A 16,400-nucleotide genomic window follows, 5' to 3' on the forward strand; every position below is an offset into this window, starting at 1 on the left:
GGACCCTGAAGATATCCTGCCAGCCCTTTCTGGCCTGCCAGGTCTCTGTGGAGAGGTCTGCTGTTAATCTAATATTTCTCCCCAGTAAGTTAGGAGTCTATTGTCTCTCGCTGCTTTAAGGATTTTCTCTTTATCTTTGGAATTTGCAAGTTTCACTATTAAATGTCGAGGTGTTGAATGGTTTTTATTGATTTGGTGGGTGGGGAAGCCTCCTCTCTCCTAGATCTGAATGCCTGTTTCCCTCCCCAAGTTAGGGAAGTTCTCAGCCATGATTTGTTCAAATATGCTTTCTGGCCATCTGTCCCTCTCGGCACTCTCTGGAATCCTAGTTATACATAGATTTTTCCTTCTGAGGCTATTATTTATTTCCCTTTACCCTTCATCATGGCCTTTTAATAGTTTTTCTCTTTTTTTCCCCAGCTTCCTTCCTTGTTCTCAACTTATCTTCTATGTCTCTCACTCTTTCTTCTACCTCATTAACCCTCATCGTCAGTACCTCCAGTTTGGATGGCATCTCATTTCATTTCTTTTTTAATTTCAGGAAAGCTTCCCTTATGGAACCAGAAACAATACAAGGGTGCTCATTATCACCACATCTATTTGACATAGTTCTGAGAGTATTTTCCAGAGCAAATAAACAAGAGAAAGATAAAAAAGCATTCATGATGGAAAAGAAGTAAAATTGTCTTTATTTGTGGATGACATGGTATTTTGTATAGAAACACTAAAGGTTACATGAACAACTGTCAGAAAAATAAACAAATATAGAAGTTTCAGGATGCAAAATCAATATACAGATGTCAGTGCATTTACAATATACATTGCAAGGAACATACGGGAAACTATCTGGAAAATAAATAAAATCATCCATTTACAAAGGCATCAGGAACTATGACATACTTTGTTCTGCTGGTCCCATGAAGGGTAGAGGCAGGCACCTGCAGGCAGGCAATAGTCCATCTGTAGTGGCAGAGGCAGGTGAGCTCTGCTCTGTGGGCACCAGAGACACTGCCTGGGAGGCAATCCGCAAACCCCACAATTTTGGGTCAAAGAATAAGCAGAGTACACTCAACTACAAGAGAAGCAAAGACATAGACAACGTGGCTTCAGTGTCTACTCATGGAAAGCAAGACAAAGGCCCCATTTGCCATCATCAAGAAAGCAGAGTCTGTTGTTTAGATCATTGCCCAAAAATACACTGGCTGGTATCTTGGCATTTGGCTTTGGATTGGCTTCATACCTCAGAGAATGCCAGGGTAAGTTCCATTCCTTGGAAGATTTGCTCTTTTTTGGTCCATGAAAAGCAGGCACTCTCTGTTTATGTATGAAGAATGGAAAATCAGGCATGCACTAAATGAAAAGAGCCATTCACAGCCTTCACCCTCCTAAGCTCTGTATCCAAGCCAATGAAGTTTCTTACACCTCTGAATTGGTACACCTTTGAAATTGCAAGTATACTTGAAAATAATAGAGTGGAACAGACACTGTGATAGTCTCAGTCTATCAGTATGCTTTCTGTGGAAGACTCTCAATGAAATTGAACAGTAAATGTTTTCCTGTGTTGAAGAACATGTTGGGAGCTATCCTCACAGAAAAGAAATTTTGTTGCAACTAACTTCTTTACAGCTAAGTAAAATAATTCAAAGTTTCCTGTGAAAAAGAGGAAGAAGAAAAAGAAACAATCAGATAATTTCGACTAGATGTAACCAAGGAGGGGAAAGATAAACACACTGAAATCTATGAGACATTGATGAAAAAATTGAAACACAGTCAAATAATTGAAAAGCTATCACCTGTCCATGGGTTGGAAAATTTGTGTTAAAATATCTATAGTCTTCAACATGACCTACAGATGCAATGTAATCCCCATCAACTCGCCAACAGAATTTCTCAAAGAGAAAAAAAGCAATTCTCAAATATCAATGGAACTGCAAAATACACCAAATAGCCAAAGTCCACTTGAGCAAGAAGAATGAAGCTGGAGGCATCACTCTCCTTAATGTCAAACTACTTGCAAAACTGCTATCATCATAGAAGTAAGGCATGGTGACAGCACTCCAAGGAGTGCATCTACCATCACTTGTCTCTCAAGTGTGGATTCTTGAGGTGTGAGCAGCTGAACCCAGTTCAGAACCAGTTGTCTGCCAGGTACCAGTATTGACAGAGGGAAACAGTAGTGGAACAAAGCAAAGAGCCTTGAACGACATCCATGCATGTATGATCAAAGGATCTTCAACAAGGGTGTCAAGAAAACACAGTGGGAAATAGAGTCTCTTCAACAAATGATACTGGGGAATGTGGATAGCCACATGCAAAAGAATGAAATGGCACACTTACTTTACACATATACAAATCAACTCAAACTGGATCAATGACTTAAATATAAGACCCTAAACAGTGGAGAATCCCTGGGTGGCTCAGCAGTGTAGTGCCTGCCTTTAGTCCAGGGCGTGATCCTGGAGTCCCAGGATCGAGTCCCACATCGGGCTCCCTGTGTGGAGCCTGGTTCTCTCTCTGCCTGTGTCTCTGCCTCTCTCTCCTCTCTCTCTCTCTCTCTCTCTCTCTCTCTCTGTCTTTAATGAATAAACAAATAATTTTTTAAAGACCCCAAACAGTAAAACTCCTAAGAGAAAACATAGGCGAAAAGATTGATGACATTCTTCTTGGTAATGACTTCATGTATATGACACAAAAAACACAGGCAACAGAAATGAAAATCAATAAGTAGACCTATATCAGACTAAGCAGTTTCTGTACAGCAATGGAAATCATGAACAAAATGAAAAGGCAACCGAGCAAATGGGCGAAAACATTTTCAGAACATGTACAGATAAGGGGTTTATATATAACATATATAAGGAACTCCTACAACAGCATAGTAAAAACGAAACAAACAAATGATCTGATTTTAAATGGGCTAGCATGTCTCCAAAGACAAGGGAAAGAAAAGCAAAAATGAACTCTTGGGACTGCATCAAGATAGAAAGCTTCTGTACAAGAAAGGAAACAGACAACAAAACTCAAAGGAAACTTACGGAATGGAAGAGATATCTGCAAATTTATTCTCAGTATGTGCCTGGTATCCAAAATCTAACAGAAATTATGAAACTCAACACTCAAAGAACAAAAAATCCAGTCAGGAAATTGGCAGAACACATGAACAGACATTTCTCCAAAGAAGACCTACAAATGGCCAAGAGACACAAGAAAAACTGCTCCATATCACTTGGCATCAGGGAAATACAAATCAAAACCACATGAGTTATCACCCTACACCAGTCAGAATGGCTAAAATTAACAAGTCAGGAAACCGTAAATGTTGGTGAGGATGCAGAGAAAGGGGAACCCTCATACACTGTTTGTGGGGATGCAGGCTGCTACAGCCACTCTGGAAAATAGTATGGAGGTTCCTCAAGATATTGAAGATAAAACTACAATACGATCCAGCAATCCCACTTCTAGATAATTCTTCAAAAGAATCAAAAGCAATATCTTGAGGAGACAGGAGCACACCAGTGCTCATTACAGTACTATTCCCAACAGCCCAGATATGGAAACAACTTAAATGTCCTACACAGATGAATGGTTGAGGAGGATGTAGTATATAGGTAAAATGTAACACTATTAAGTGGCTAGATCTCATATGACCTGTTAATAAAGTGAAAGGAAGATAAAAGACAATGATAAATGTTTTCACAGTTGAAACCAAAGCAAACAGCACCCTGAGATGCCACTTCTCATACATCAGACTGGCAAAAAATTTAAAAGACTGTCCATGATTAGTGTTGTTGAGCATGAGGGCAGCGGGCACTCTCATACATTGCTAGTGAGAAAGTAAAATTACAATACTTTGGGAAACAATCTAGCATGTTCCTCAACAAAGTAAACATGTGCCTCCTCAACGATCCCTTCACTGCCCTCCTGGGTGCAACTCTCCCCAAGAGATATGAGACCACACACCCATCTCAAAGACTGCTGCGCAAAAGTTCCTGGCAGGTCTACTTGTAATAGTCCAGAGGTGGAAACAACAGAAATGTCCCTAAGTGAGTGAATGAATTTTTGAAAAAGACCTTCTTCTGCATGTTTCCAGTGTAATACAACTAAGGGTGTAAAGAGAAAAAATGGTGAATCCACAAAACAAATGTACCAATGGGTGAATTTTTTAAAAAGATTTTATTTATTTATTATTGAGAGACAGAGACAGAGAGAAAGAGGCAGAGACACAGGCAGGGAGGAGCAGGCTCCATGTGGGGAGCCCGATGCGGGACTCGATCCCAGGCCTCCAGGATCATGCCCTGGGCCCAAGGCAGGCACCAAATCACCGAGCCGCCCAGGCTGCCCTGGGTGAATTTTTTTAAACCACACCAAGTAAAGAACTTACTCAGGAGCCAAATCGTATTATATAATTCTATTTTTTTAATTAAAAATTGAAACAAATGTATAACAACAATAAAATGTAAGGTTCATGTGAACATGGGTAAGGAGGGTTAAGAGGGAATAAAAGAAGAGAATAGAGAGGACATGAGGAGATTTTTGAGTGGAAGGGACATATTCACTACTTTCACGTAGGAATGATGTCTGTGGTGCACGCACATGGGAAAACGTAATAAACTGTGTACTTTACATAGGTTGAGTTTAACCTATTTCTTTACCGGGAGAGAGAGCGGGAGCAAGAGGGAGGGGTAAAAGAGGAGGTAGAATCCTAACTGAGCAGGGAGTCCCACGTGGCGCTCCATCCAGAACCAGGAGATCATCACCTCAGCCAAAGGCAGACTTGAACTCCCAGGCATCCCTGGTGAGTTTCCTATATGTCCACTATATCTCAATAACGTTGTTAAAATTACATATACATAAATGAAATATTACTTAAAGTACAAATTTCTAAAAATAGCCAACTGCAGGGTAGGACCCTGTCTTCCCTCCTTCCCTCCTTGTCCAGCAGAGGGCGGCAGAGCCGCTCTGTTGCCAACAGCCTTGCTCAGGGCCCCACAGCCCAGCAGGCCCTGACCCACCTCAGTCTCACACACGCACAGTCCTCCTGCTCCTGACTCCCAGGCTCCTCATCCTGAGGGCCCCTGGTCTGTGGAGACCCCTGCTGTGTCTCCCTGAAGATTTCTCAGCAGCCCATGGAGGCCTGGGGAACCAGGGGACGTTTCCTTGCAGGTGGGACAGGAGAACCCAAGATCCGCCTTTGTATCCAAGGGGCTGAGGGTCTCCTCCCCTTTCCAGAGGCAGCGCTGGGATCCCTCAGCTGAGTCTGGGTGGAGCCGCTCCAGCTCCTGGTTCCTGTGGGGACACCCAGAGCAGAGAAGACAGACAGGGACACAGATGACTTGAAGGCAGTGCCCCCACCCCTGGGCTGTGATGAGGAGAGAGGGCGTTGTGGTGTCCAGACCCCCATTGTGTGTTTCTTCCAAACTCTGAAAAGTCCATACAGGATCATGCCTTGAAATCTGGAGGACAGAGAGCTCCTCTGAGGGAACACATCCCTGGGTGGATAATTCTCCTGACACAGGCTCAGGAATCTTCTGGACAGTGCCTGTCCTCTCCCAGGCTCACCCTGCCCTGGGATGGACTCAGGCAGTCTAGGACCCACAGGGACCAGGCCCCGGGCTGACCAGCCCTCACCTCTGCCCAGGGCTCAGGGCCACCCACATCCTTTGGAGCCCGGTGCATCCCGGGTGCAGCCCCTGGCAGTGCCTCCAGGAGGAGACAGGGGTACATCCAGGCAACACCCAGGAAAAGAAACCCCTAAGCTGGCTTTGGCTAAAGACTTGGAGCAGGAGCCTGATTTCAATCCTTTCTGCAACAGACCCTCTGGTCCTTCCCACGTGCCTGTTGTGTCCTGACAAATACTTTGGAGTATCCCGATCCATCAGGGGTCCCTGTACAGCCCCCACTTTACTCCATCAGCCAGGGGGAGCTGGTGTGACCACAGGAGTGTTCCCCAGGCAGAGGACACAGGCTGCCGGCACACTCAGGAGCACATGAACAGTCTCTGGGCCACAGTCCAGCCAACTGACTCTGAGAGGGAGGGGCTCCTCAAATCCTTCTCTGCGGACCAGAGAACCTCAAGCCACCTAATCTGCCACCACCATCTTCTCTTCCCTGGACACGAGGAAACCCCCTTCCTATCTCGTGACTGAAATGAGACACCTGGTCCTGAGGCTCTGTCCCTGGAAGCATATGCCAGGCAGGTGACACCCAGGGATGGACACTGGATCCTCACCAGTCATCACCAAGCCTGCCCCTTTCTCACCCCCAGAGTCCTCTCTGTGACCTTGCTGCCAGGAGGAAATCCATCCTCCCCAGAGCAGGTGAGATCACTGGGGAGACCCTGCCCAGCTGGGCTTCTCTGTTACCAAGGGAAACGATCCCCTGGATCTGGGGACCCTGGGCTGTGTGTGTGGTGCCCACAGACTCAAGGCCAGGACACAGCACAGGCCACTGAGGGAAGGGACAAGGGTCACCCTCTCAGGGAGCCGGGTCCCCCTCAGCCCGGCTCTTCAAAGCCTGCCCCCCGGAGCCAGGAGGATCCGCGTCCCCTGGGAGCTGGTTAGATGCAGGCTCCGGGGTCCACACCACACCTGCCGAGTCAGATCTGCTTTTCCACAGGATCTGCGGACCCTCCCTCCGTGGGCGCAGAGCAGAGGCGGCCCCGGCGCCACGTCCCGGGGTCTCAGCCTGGCTGCGCATCTGCTAAAGCAGCCTGTCCAGGGGTCACCTGGGCCTCCGCAGTCTTGATGACGTTCCCCAGGTGATCCCCAGGCCCGGTGGGGGTGACGTCCCGGGACAGGCTCTGGAGGCGGCCGCGGGCTCCCGCTCTGCAGGGGGAAGCCCCAGGGCCAGGAGGGAGGGCTGTGGGGGCGCGGACCCTGCACCTCGCCCCCAGCTGCGGGGCGCGCCCCGGACCCGACGCCCCGGGCTCGTGCTCGGGCCAAGCAGGCCGTGTGCGCGCGCTCGCGTCTGCCGGGAAATCCCCGCTGAAGACCGGAGGCCTCAGCAGCTGCGGGGACCCCCACCGGGACAGAGGAAGGGAACCCCGGGACCTGCCGTCGGGGAGGGGGGGGGCCGGCGAGCCCCCGCCCGGCCCGCGTGACCAGGCCCCGCCCCCAGAGGCGGCCCCGCGCGGAGGGGGAAGGACGCGGCGCTGTGGGGCGGACCGCGGGGCCCGAGCGTCTGCGCGGCGGCAGCTGCTCTCACCCCGGCCGGACGGAGCGGGCAGCGGGCACCATGGAGCCCCCCTCGGCCTCTCCCCGAGCAGGGCGCGGCCCCTGGCAGGAGCTCCTGCTGGCCGGTGAGGGGGCCGATCCCCTGGGAGGGGCAGGAGGACGGGGGAGCGGCGGCCTGGGGCCTGGGGCCTGGGGGGGCGGACGGGGCTCCGCAGGGGACGGGGCGGCGGGCGGGGCGGGGGAGCCGGCTCAGCGACGGGGCGGCCTCGGGATCTGCAAGTGGGGAGTGAGGGGCTGGGTCCCAAGGGCCTCCTCACCGGGGACTCAGTTTTGCAACCTGACGGGAACCACACCCAGGGACCCTAAACCCTGGCCTTGCCACCACCCTGGGGTCCTGACCGATAAGCGCCAGACTCGGAGGGCCCTGGGGACGCTCAGCCCTGGTATTTGCAGCGGGGCCACCCCGGGGGACAGCACAGAGCAGACCAGTCCCTGCTCCCTGAGCTCACTTCTCTAGGAGGAAGACAGACCCGCAGAGACATCTAGAAAGTCATGTCAGGTAAGGACAAGCCCCCTGAAGGGAACAGAGCAGGGAAAGGTCAGGACATTAAGACAGAAGGTCGTCAAGGAGGTGGTCAGGACAGGCTTCTCCCAAGAACCCCTGAGTGTGAGCAGGTATCTGAGGGCAGTCCGAGCCACAGACATCTGAGGGAGAGGGTTCAAAACAGAGGAAATTACCTTCAGAGGCCAGGAATTAGCATAATCATTCCACTGACTTTGACCAGCAGGAGACATAAACAGTCACCCAGGTATGTATGCATGTTTACACACCCACACCAAGAAGCTGGGGGATTAGAATCTGCTCCATGTCCAGGGCCCCAGCTCTCTATCCCAAAACACAGGTCCAAACACTGATCCGTCTCTTTCCTCGTAGTCTCACTCTTAGCCTTCTGGAACCCGCCCACCACTGCCCAAGTCACTGTGGAGTCTGTGCCTCCCAATGCTGCTGAAGGGAAGGATGCTCTTCTGCGGGTCCTCAATCTGCCTGGGGATACAGCAAGCCTTACCTGGTTCAGAGGGGAAACTGCATTGCCGACCCATAAAATTCTATTATATGTAATAGACACCAAAGTCACTACCCCGGGGCCTGCATACAGCGGCAGAGAGACAATATACCCCAACGGATCCCTGCTGTTCCAGAACATCACCCTGAATGATGCCGGATCCCACATCCTACAAATCATAAACCAAAAATTTGAAACTGCACTAATACGGGGACAGCTCCGAGTATTCCGTGAGTACTGCCTCTCTCACCTCTGGTGTCGGGTGGGGGGAATTCTACTTCACACACACAGGATTCACAGGCCTGCACTGGGCCTCCATCCCTCTCTGCTTTATGTCCCTGTAGTGGTTCAAGCATTTACTGCAGGAACACAGAGGAGACACATTTCCAAAGATCAGAATTCACTTCCAGGATTCCAGCAGACATTCCCTGGAAAGAGAACAAGCCTGACAGGTGTAACTCAGCAAAGGGAGACAGATTCAGTCCAGCCCCTGGAGCTCCTCCCTGTCTGTGATCATGACTCTGAGAAAGACCCTGCAGGGCCCAGTTAGCGCCAGGCATGATGGGTCCCCTGGGATCCTCACATAGAAGCTCAGGCCAGAAAGCCACTCCCTAGAGTTTGTTTCATGGCTTCTGACTCCTGTGACCAAGCTAGGGGAGTCTGTGCTAGGTTTGGGTTTTGACTTCCTGGCAGGGCTGACTGGGAGCAATGATCTCCTGGTGCCTGAGTCCTGAGGTTCCTGAGCGGGTCACCCGCTAGGGCTCAGAATCTGGGGAGGGGCAGAGCCTGGTCCCTCACCTGAGAGGTGGGGTGGAGAGCAGAGATAGGCAAGGTTCCTGAGACAGTGGTGAACACCCTGGAGGACAGGAGACCCCAGAGGAAGGTCAGCACCCCCAGGAAGGAAGAGGAGAGAAGATGCTCCTGGCAGTAACTCCTGCACTTGGGATCTGGCCCAGGGAACTGTCTCTGACAGAGGCAAATAACAGATGTTTATTGGGCAGCTCCTCTATAGCCAGCCTTAGGTCAGGTAATTGTGAAAGATTTAGGTTAATTACAGAGAACACACGAAATCGAAAGCCATTTACTTAATTTTGATTTGGGGAAAACTGAGGCAAAGAGTGTTGGAGACGTTGGATCAGAGTCACACAGACCAGAGCAGCAGGCAGATCACAATCCCACAGGGTCTGTCTGCAGCCTCGGCCCCATCTCCTCCTCCTCCACCCAGGGGGCCTTATTAGGCATCTTGGACCCTGAGACCAGCTGGTGGATCAGACCTTTCTTCTTAGGGATCCACAGCTCAAGGCAGGTTTTCTGGTCTGGGAAGGGAGAGCAAATGGAGAATTCATGGTTTTACTCAAGAACTAAATTACCTTCATCAACGATCAGAGTCAGTGCGGGGAATGCCCAGGCCTCCCCTCAGTGGCCGATCCACAGCTCCTGCACTGGACCTGGACTCACTGTTTCCTGATGTGTTGGTGTGATCCCACGGGCGTGTAAGGGAAAGGACTCCGCCCTCTCCTCCTGACCATGTACCCTGAACCCGCACAGGGCCCAACATCTCAATTGCTCTTTCATGAAGGAGGAAAGGAATGAATGAATGATTCCCAATCTCTTCAGATCTGGACCCTGATGCAGAGTCCTAGGAGGTCCTGACCATACCTGTTGCCTGTCCATTCAGGGACTGAGAGCCATGTTCTGTCCCTTTGACCACCAGCCCCTGAGGCCACTCCCAGAGAAGAGTCTCCTGATGCCTGTGGTGTTGCTACACCATGGGAGGATTTGCAGGGCTGCCCTGGCCCCTGCCCCTGGGTCAGCTGTGGGTTCTTCCTGCCTGGAGTCTTTGAAGTCACTTGTAACCCCCCCTGCTCACAGCCTGGGACATTTCTGGCTCCCTGTTCCTTCCATGTCCTTCATCTTCCTCCTCCTCCTCTTCAGCTGGGACTAGTCATGCTCTGCACAGGTCCCTGTACCCTTCAGCCTTCTCTGGATTCTTCCGGTAACCTGAGTGACCAGGCCCACCTTCCCAGGCTATTGCCTGGAGGACACAGAATTCAGAGCAGAGCCTCTTCCAGTCACCACCTGCTCTGAAAACATTTTATTTATTTATTTATTTGTTTATTTGTTTGTTTGTTTGTTTGTTTATTTATTTTTAGGGGGAGAGAGAGAGAGAGAGAGAACATGAGCAGGGAGCTTAATGCAGGACTTCATCTCAGGACCCTGGGACCATGACCTGAGTCAAAGGCAGACACTTAACCACTAAATAACCTAGATGCCCCCCCCTTTAGTCACCCCTGTCTGTAATCTGGCCAAACTGTGTCTCAGTTGTACCAGAGCCTCCATGGAGTGAGGTCACAGGGAAATGGGAAAGAGAGAGCCCTGACGCAGCCCCTCTACTGTGTCCTGACTCTGCAGTCTCCCAGTTCTCTCACACTGTGTGACCCCAGCACATTTGATCCCCCACTGAGAGAACACTGCATAATGGTGCCCACTGCAATATAGGTAGATGCCCCCATGACGTCCCTTCATGGCACAGAAGGAGCAATGCCAAAGTACATATTTATGCCCACAGCTAAGAGTACCAGCCTTCTGTGAAAACTGTGACCACTACTCTAAAGAGGTTCTCCCTGTAATAGTCAATCCACAGGCAGAAAGTAAAAGTCTTATTCAGACTGAGAAACCCTTTAGATTGGAGCTTCTCCAAACCTAAGCTCAGAAAGACTGGCTGGGCTGTTCTCATTTTCTAATTAATTGTTTCACAAAAGAGAAATAAATGCCTTCCCTTTCTATGTAAAGCTACCATACTAGAGAGAGGGCCTGATCTTTTCAGAAAGCTCAGGAAATGTTCCCAGGAAGCCAGTGGCTATAAAATTCCCCCTGATGTTGAGGATGCTGCACATGGAGATTTAGAAGGTTCCTGGTGCTGACGCTACAGAGATATCCAGGAAGAGCAGACACGTGACAGAGGGCCCTTGTTAGAGGGGCAGCCCTGTCCTGACAGACTGCCACCTGAACAGACACTCAACCTTGTGCAGGAGGCAGGGCCATCCTCAGGGGCACCTTGACAGAGCTCCCTGGGTCCCTGGGCCCCAGGCCCACTCTCATGCTGTCACCTCCTCTGTTTCTCCACAGAGTCAATGTCCCAACCCCTTCTCACTGCCAGCAACACCACAGTCACAGAAGATGACTCTGTGGTCCTGACCTGCTCCTCAAGTAACACTGGGGTCGCTATCCAGTGGCTCTTCAATGGCCAGATTCTAATACTCACGGATAGGAAGAAGCTGTCCCAGGACAACAGCACCCTCACCATAGACCCTGTCAGGAAGGAGGATGCTGGGAAATACGAGTGTGAGGTCTCCAATCCGGTCAGTTTCCGCAAAAGTGACCCTGTCAGGCTGGATGTGGAAGGTAAATGACACCTTGTCCTGTGTTACATCTCCCTGAGAAGATAACTCTACCAGTGATGTGCAAATGATAGAAGGCCCAGAGGGCAGGAGAGCAGAATAGAACCAGAGACCATTTCAGTAAACAAAATGGGAGTGTGGTGAAGACCTAAGTCTGTGAATCAAATACACTTAGTTTCTGATCCTAGGTCTGGCTTTTACTGTGTGACCTTACACAAGATTCCTTTCTTCCTCAACTACCATTTTTTGTGTGGTAAAATATACATAAGTTTTATCATTTTAACCATTTTAGGTATACAGTTCTGTAGTATATTTGTATTTTTGTGCAACCATCACCACCATCCATTAAACACTCCTGCCCCTAAACCCAGTAACCACCACCCTGCCCGCTGTCTCTTATGACTGTGATTATTCTAAGTACCTTGAATAAGTGGAACCATAAGAATATTTTTTTGTGTGTGTCGGTGTCTGGATTTCTTCACTTAGCATAAGGTCTTCAGGGTTCATCCATGGTGTGGTGCCCATCAGAATTCTGTTCCATTTTAAGACTGAATAATATTCCCTCATGTATGTGTATCACACTTTGTGTATCATTTGTCTGTTTATGAACTTTTGGGTTTTTTCTACCATTTGGCTCTTGTGAATAATGCTCTAGAAACATGGGTGTACAAATATCTATTGAAACCCCTGCTTTCAGTACTTTAGATTAGAGACTCAGAAGTGGAGATGCTGAATCAAATGATAATTCTTTGTTCATTTTTTGATGAACTGCTAAACCATTTCCACATTGATTGCACCGTTTTACATTCCGAACAGGAGAGGCAGGGAACTTCCAGCTCCACATCCTCACCAACACTTGTTTTCTGTTTTGAATTTTTTATTTTAATAATAGTCATGCTAATGGACACGAGTTGATATCTTATGAAGGTTTTTATCTTCATTTCCCTGATGATGAATGACGTAGAGCATCTTTTCATGTGGCTCTTGGCTATCTGGATGTCTTTTTTGGAGATGTGTCTGTTCAAGTCCTCTGCCTATTTCTGATTAGATTTTTTGTTGTTGAGATGTAGTTCTCTATTATGGATACTAAACCCCTGTGGGATATATGAATTGAAATATTTCATTCCACTCTGTGGGTTGTCTTTTTTTGTTGTTGATAGTGTCCTTTGATGTACAAAAGCTTTTAATTTAAATTGAAACCCAATTTATCTTTTGTTACCTGTGCTTTTACTTTCATATCCACGAAAATATTGCCAAATTCAAAGTCATGAAGCTTCGCACTGTATTTTTTCTAAGAGTTTGTATTATTCTAACTCTTACATGTAAGTCTGTGATCTACATTTAGTTAATTTTTTTGTCTTTGGTGTTAAGTAAGGGTTCAGTTCCTTTGCATGCACATATTGATTTCCCAACACCCATTTGCTGGAAAGACTGACTTTTCTCCAATGTGAATGGTCTTGGCACCCCTGTCATAAATGGTTTGACCGTGTATGTAAGGGTTATTTCTGGAATCTCTATGATATTCGTCTATTTGTTTGTCTTCATGCGAGTACTACACTGTTTTGGTTACTGTAGTTTAGCGGTAAGTTTTGAAATCAGGAAAGATGAGTCCTTCACCTTTGTTCTTTCTTAAGATTGTTTTGGATATTTTGAGGTCCCTTGAAATTCCATATGAATTTTAGGATAGATACTCTATTTCTGCAAAAAAAAAAAAAAAGAGTCTTGGGTTTTGATCAAGATTGTATTGAATCTGCAGATCACTTTGTGTAGTACAGTCATCCTTACAATATTAAGTATTCCAGCCCATGAACATGGAATGTCTTTCCATTTATTTAGGTCTTTAAATTCTTTCAGCAATGCTCTGTAGTTTTCAGTGTGTAAGTCTTTCACCTCCTTGGTTAAATTAGTTGCTAAGTATTTTATTCTTCTTGATGCTGTGGTAAATAGAATTTTCGTAATTTACTCCTCAGACTATTCATTGTTAGTGTGTAGAAATACAACTGATTTTTGCATATCAATTTCATATCTTACAACTTTGCTGCATTTATTAGTTAAGACATATTTTATGTGGACCCTTTAGTGTTTCCTGTGTGTGAGTTCATGTCATTTGTGGACAAAGATCATTTTCTTCTCTCTAATTTTTTTTTCTTCTCTCTAATTTTGATGTCTTTCATTTCTTTTACTTGTCCCTCCACCTCTCACATAAGCTGAGACCAAGCTGAACCAGTCCCCGCATCCCCTCTCATCCGCCTTAATTCACACATAATTCAAATGTTCACCTCTCATTTTCACTCAGCCTCAGCCTGCACACAGCTCCTTCTATTAAAGGTCTTTCCTGGGGATATCTGGGTAGCTCAGCGGTTTAGCACCTGCCTTCGGCCCAGGGCGAAATTCTGGAGTCCCGGGATCAAGTCCCACATCAGTTTCCCTGCATGGGGCTTGCTTCTCCCTCTGCCTGTATCTCTGCCTCTCTCTCTCTCTCTCTCTCTCTGTCTCTCTGTCTCTCTCTGGGTCTCTCATGAATAAATAAATAAAATCTTAAAAAATAAAAATAAAAAAGAAAGGTCTTTCCTGTTACGTGGCTGCTGCAACGAGAATCATGAGAGTCACTACTGAATCTTGGTCCCACCTGCCCCATGTGGAATCTGTCACCAGAGACTCTGCGTGTCTCCCACCTGCCCCAACATGTTTCATATTTCTCCAAAACTTTCTCCTTTTTTTTTTCTCCAAAACTTTCTTCATCACTAAGATCACAGTCCAAATCGCCGTTTTCTATGTGGACCTGGTTGGGTCTAATTGGTCTTTTATGGGTTCAGTTCCTACTGTCGCTGTAACAAAGTAGCACCACCTTAGGGGCTTAAAGCAACACAGTTGCTGAATCCTAGAGTTTGGTAGATCAGAAGCCTGACACATACATATCCATAAGTATCCCCCAAGATAAGTTCCCTCCTACAGGCTAGCCAATTTACAACCTTAATTCCCTGTTGCCATATACAGTCACATATTCACAGTCTCTGGAGAGCAGGGTATGAAATCTCTGGGGTCACTCTTTGCCTGCTGCCCTCAGGTTCCACTGTCTTCACTCTCGGGGCCTTTTCCATCCAGCAAGAGGAGTGATATCACTAGAATATCATCATGTAAAATAGATCATGTCACTTTTGGAATACAAATCAATCCATCAACAAATACACAATCTCATAAGAGTCTTCTGATGGCACATCGAATAAGAAACAGTACCCCTCCTGTGGCACCCAAACCCCTGCATGATGGGTCCCCAGACTTCAGGTGCCTTGGCTGCTCAGGTTTGAGGACAGGTGGATGTGAGTACGGAAGGTGGGTCTCCAGGTTTCTTCATTCTTTGGAGTATATCCCATTTATTTTTCTTGTGTGGTGAGGTCATGAAGACTGCAATCTCAGGATCATTGTCACCCTGAAAACTGCCATTGTCATTTTGAATGATGCCTTTTCCTCCTACACCTTTACCCTCCATGGTGTCTCTTGAGCCAGGGCCCTTCCTCTGGGACTTCAGATTCATCACCTGCTTTCTTTATTTTTAATAATAAATTTATTTTTTATTGGTGTGCAATTTGCCAACATACAGAATAACACCCAGTGCTCATCCCGTCAAGTGCCCCCCTCAGTGCCCATCACCCATTCACCCCCACCCCCTGCCCTCCTCCCCTTCCACCACCCCTAGTTCGTTTCCCAGAGTTAGGAGTCTTCATGTTCTGTCTCCCTTTCTGATATTTCCTACCCATTTCCTCTCCCTTCCCTTCTATTCCCTTTCACTATTATTTATATTCCCCAAATGAATGAGACCATATAATGTTTGTCCTTCTCCGATTGACTTATTTCACTCAGCATAATACCCTCCAGTTCCATCCACGTTGAAGCAAATGGTGGGTATTCATCGTTTCCAACGGCTGAGTAATATTCCATTGTATACATAAACCACATCTTCTTTATCCATTCATCTTTCGATGGACACCGAGGCTCCTTCCACAGTTTGGCTATTGTGGACATTGCCGCTAGAAACATCAGGGTGCAGGTGTCCCGGTGTTTCATTGCATCTGCATCTTTGGGGTAAGTCCCCAACAGTGCAATTGCTGGTCGTAGGGCAGGTCTATTTTTAACTCTTTGAGGAACCTCCACACAGTTTTCCAGAGTGGCTGCACCAGTTCCCATTCCCACCAACAGTGCAAGAGGGTTCCCTTTTCTCCGCATCCTCTCCAACATTTGTGGTTTCCTGCCTTGTTAATTTCCCCCATTCTCACTGGTGTGAGGTGGTATCTCATTGTGGTTTTGATTTGTATTTCCCTGATGGCAAGTGATGCAGAGCATTTTCTCATGTCCGTGTTGGCCATGTCTATGTCTTCCTCTGCATCACGTGCTTTCATCCCTGTGCACATGTATTTGGGAGGGCAGCCCCTGCAAGGAAGGTGTCTCAGGCTACCAGTAGCTGGGGATGCCTGGGCTTCGTACACCCAAGCTGCACACACTCCTAGACAAAGGGAAGCTCCACTCAACAAGTCCTGCATGGCTACTGTTGTCCAGGACTGCATGAGGGTCATGACTGTGGGAAGAAATACTGTCTTTATGTGAACCCCAAGGGTACTCTGGAGTCCAGAATGAGTGCTGGCTCCAAAAGCACCATCTGGCTCAGCCATTTATCATGGTTGATATTCCAAGAAGCAATTCTCTGGTACCTTTCCAGGACTCTGAGCCTCTACCCACTCCGAGGGGTTCCCTTGATGCCTGTTCTG

At 47.8% G+C, this 16,400-nt stretch overlaps 1 protein-coding gene and 1 long non-coding RNA gene across 3 annotated transcripts in view; one reads left to right on the top strand and one right to left on the bottom strand.

Annotated features, from left to right (window-relative positions):
- The window catches only part of LOC112645377 (carcinoembryonic antigen-related cell adhesion molecule 1-like), a 157,546-nt gene that overhangs the window by 14,897 nt on the left and 126,249 nt on the right, over positions 1 to 16,400 (top strand). The window contains exon 1 of one of the 2 annotated variants that reach the window (XM_049094523.1): positions 7,117 to 7,297. The exons of the other annotated variant lie outside the window; for it this stretch is intronic. Coding sequence (XP_048950480.1) covers positions 7,234 to 7,297 — 64 coding nt within the window. The 5' untranslated portion in view covers positions 7,117 to 7,233. Of the gene's footprint in view, positions 1 to 7,116; positions 7,298 to 16,400 lie in introns of those variants that run through there. 2 annotated transcript variants of the gene reach the window in all.
- The window catches only part of LOC112645384 (uncharacterized), a 206,574-nt gene continuing 198,279 nt past the window's right edge, over positions 8,106 to 16,400 (bottom strand). The window contains exon 9 of the long non-coding RNA XR_004813241.2: positions 8,106 to 8,239. This is a non-coding gene — a long non-coding RNA (uncharacterized LOC112645384). The remainder of the gene's footprint in view (positions 8,240 to 16,400) is intronic.

Source organism: Canis lupus, chromosome 1 (genome assembly GCF_003254725.2).
Source record: "Canis lupus dingo isolate Sandy chromosome 1, ASM325472v2, whole genome shotgun sequence".
In the NCBI taxonomy this organism is placed as follows: Eukaryota; Metazoa; Chordata; class Mammalia; order Carnivora; family Canidae; genus Canis; species Canis lupus.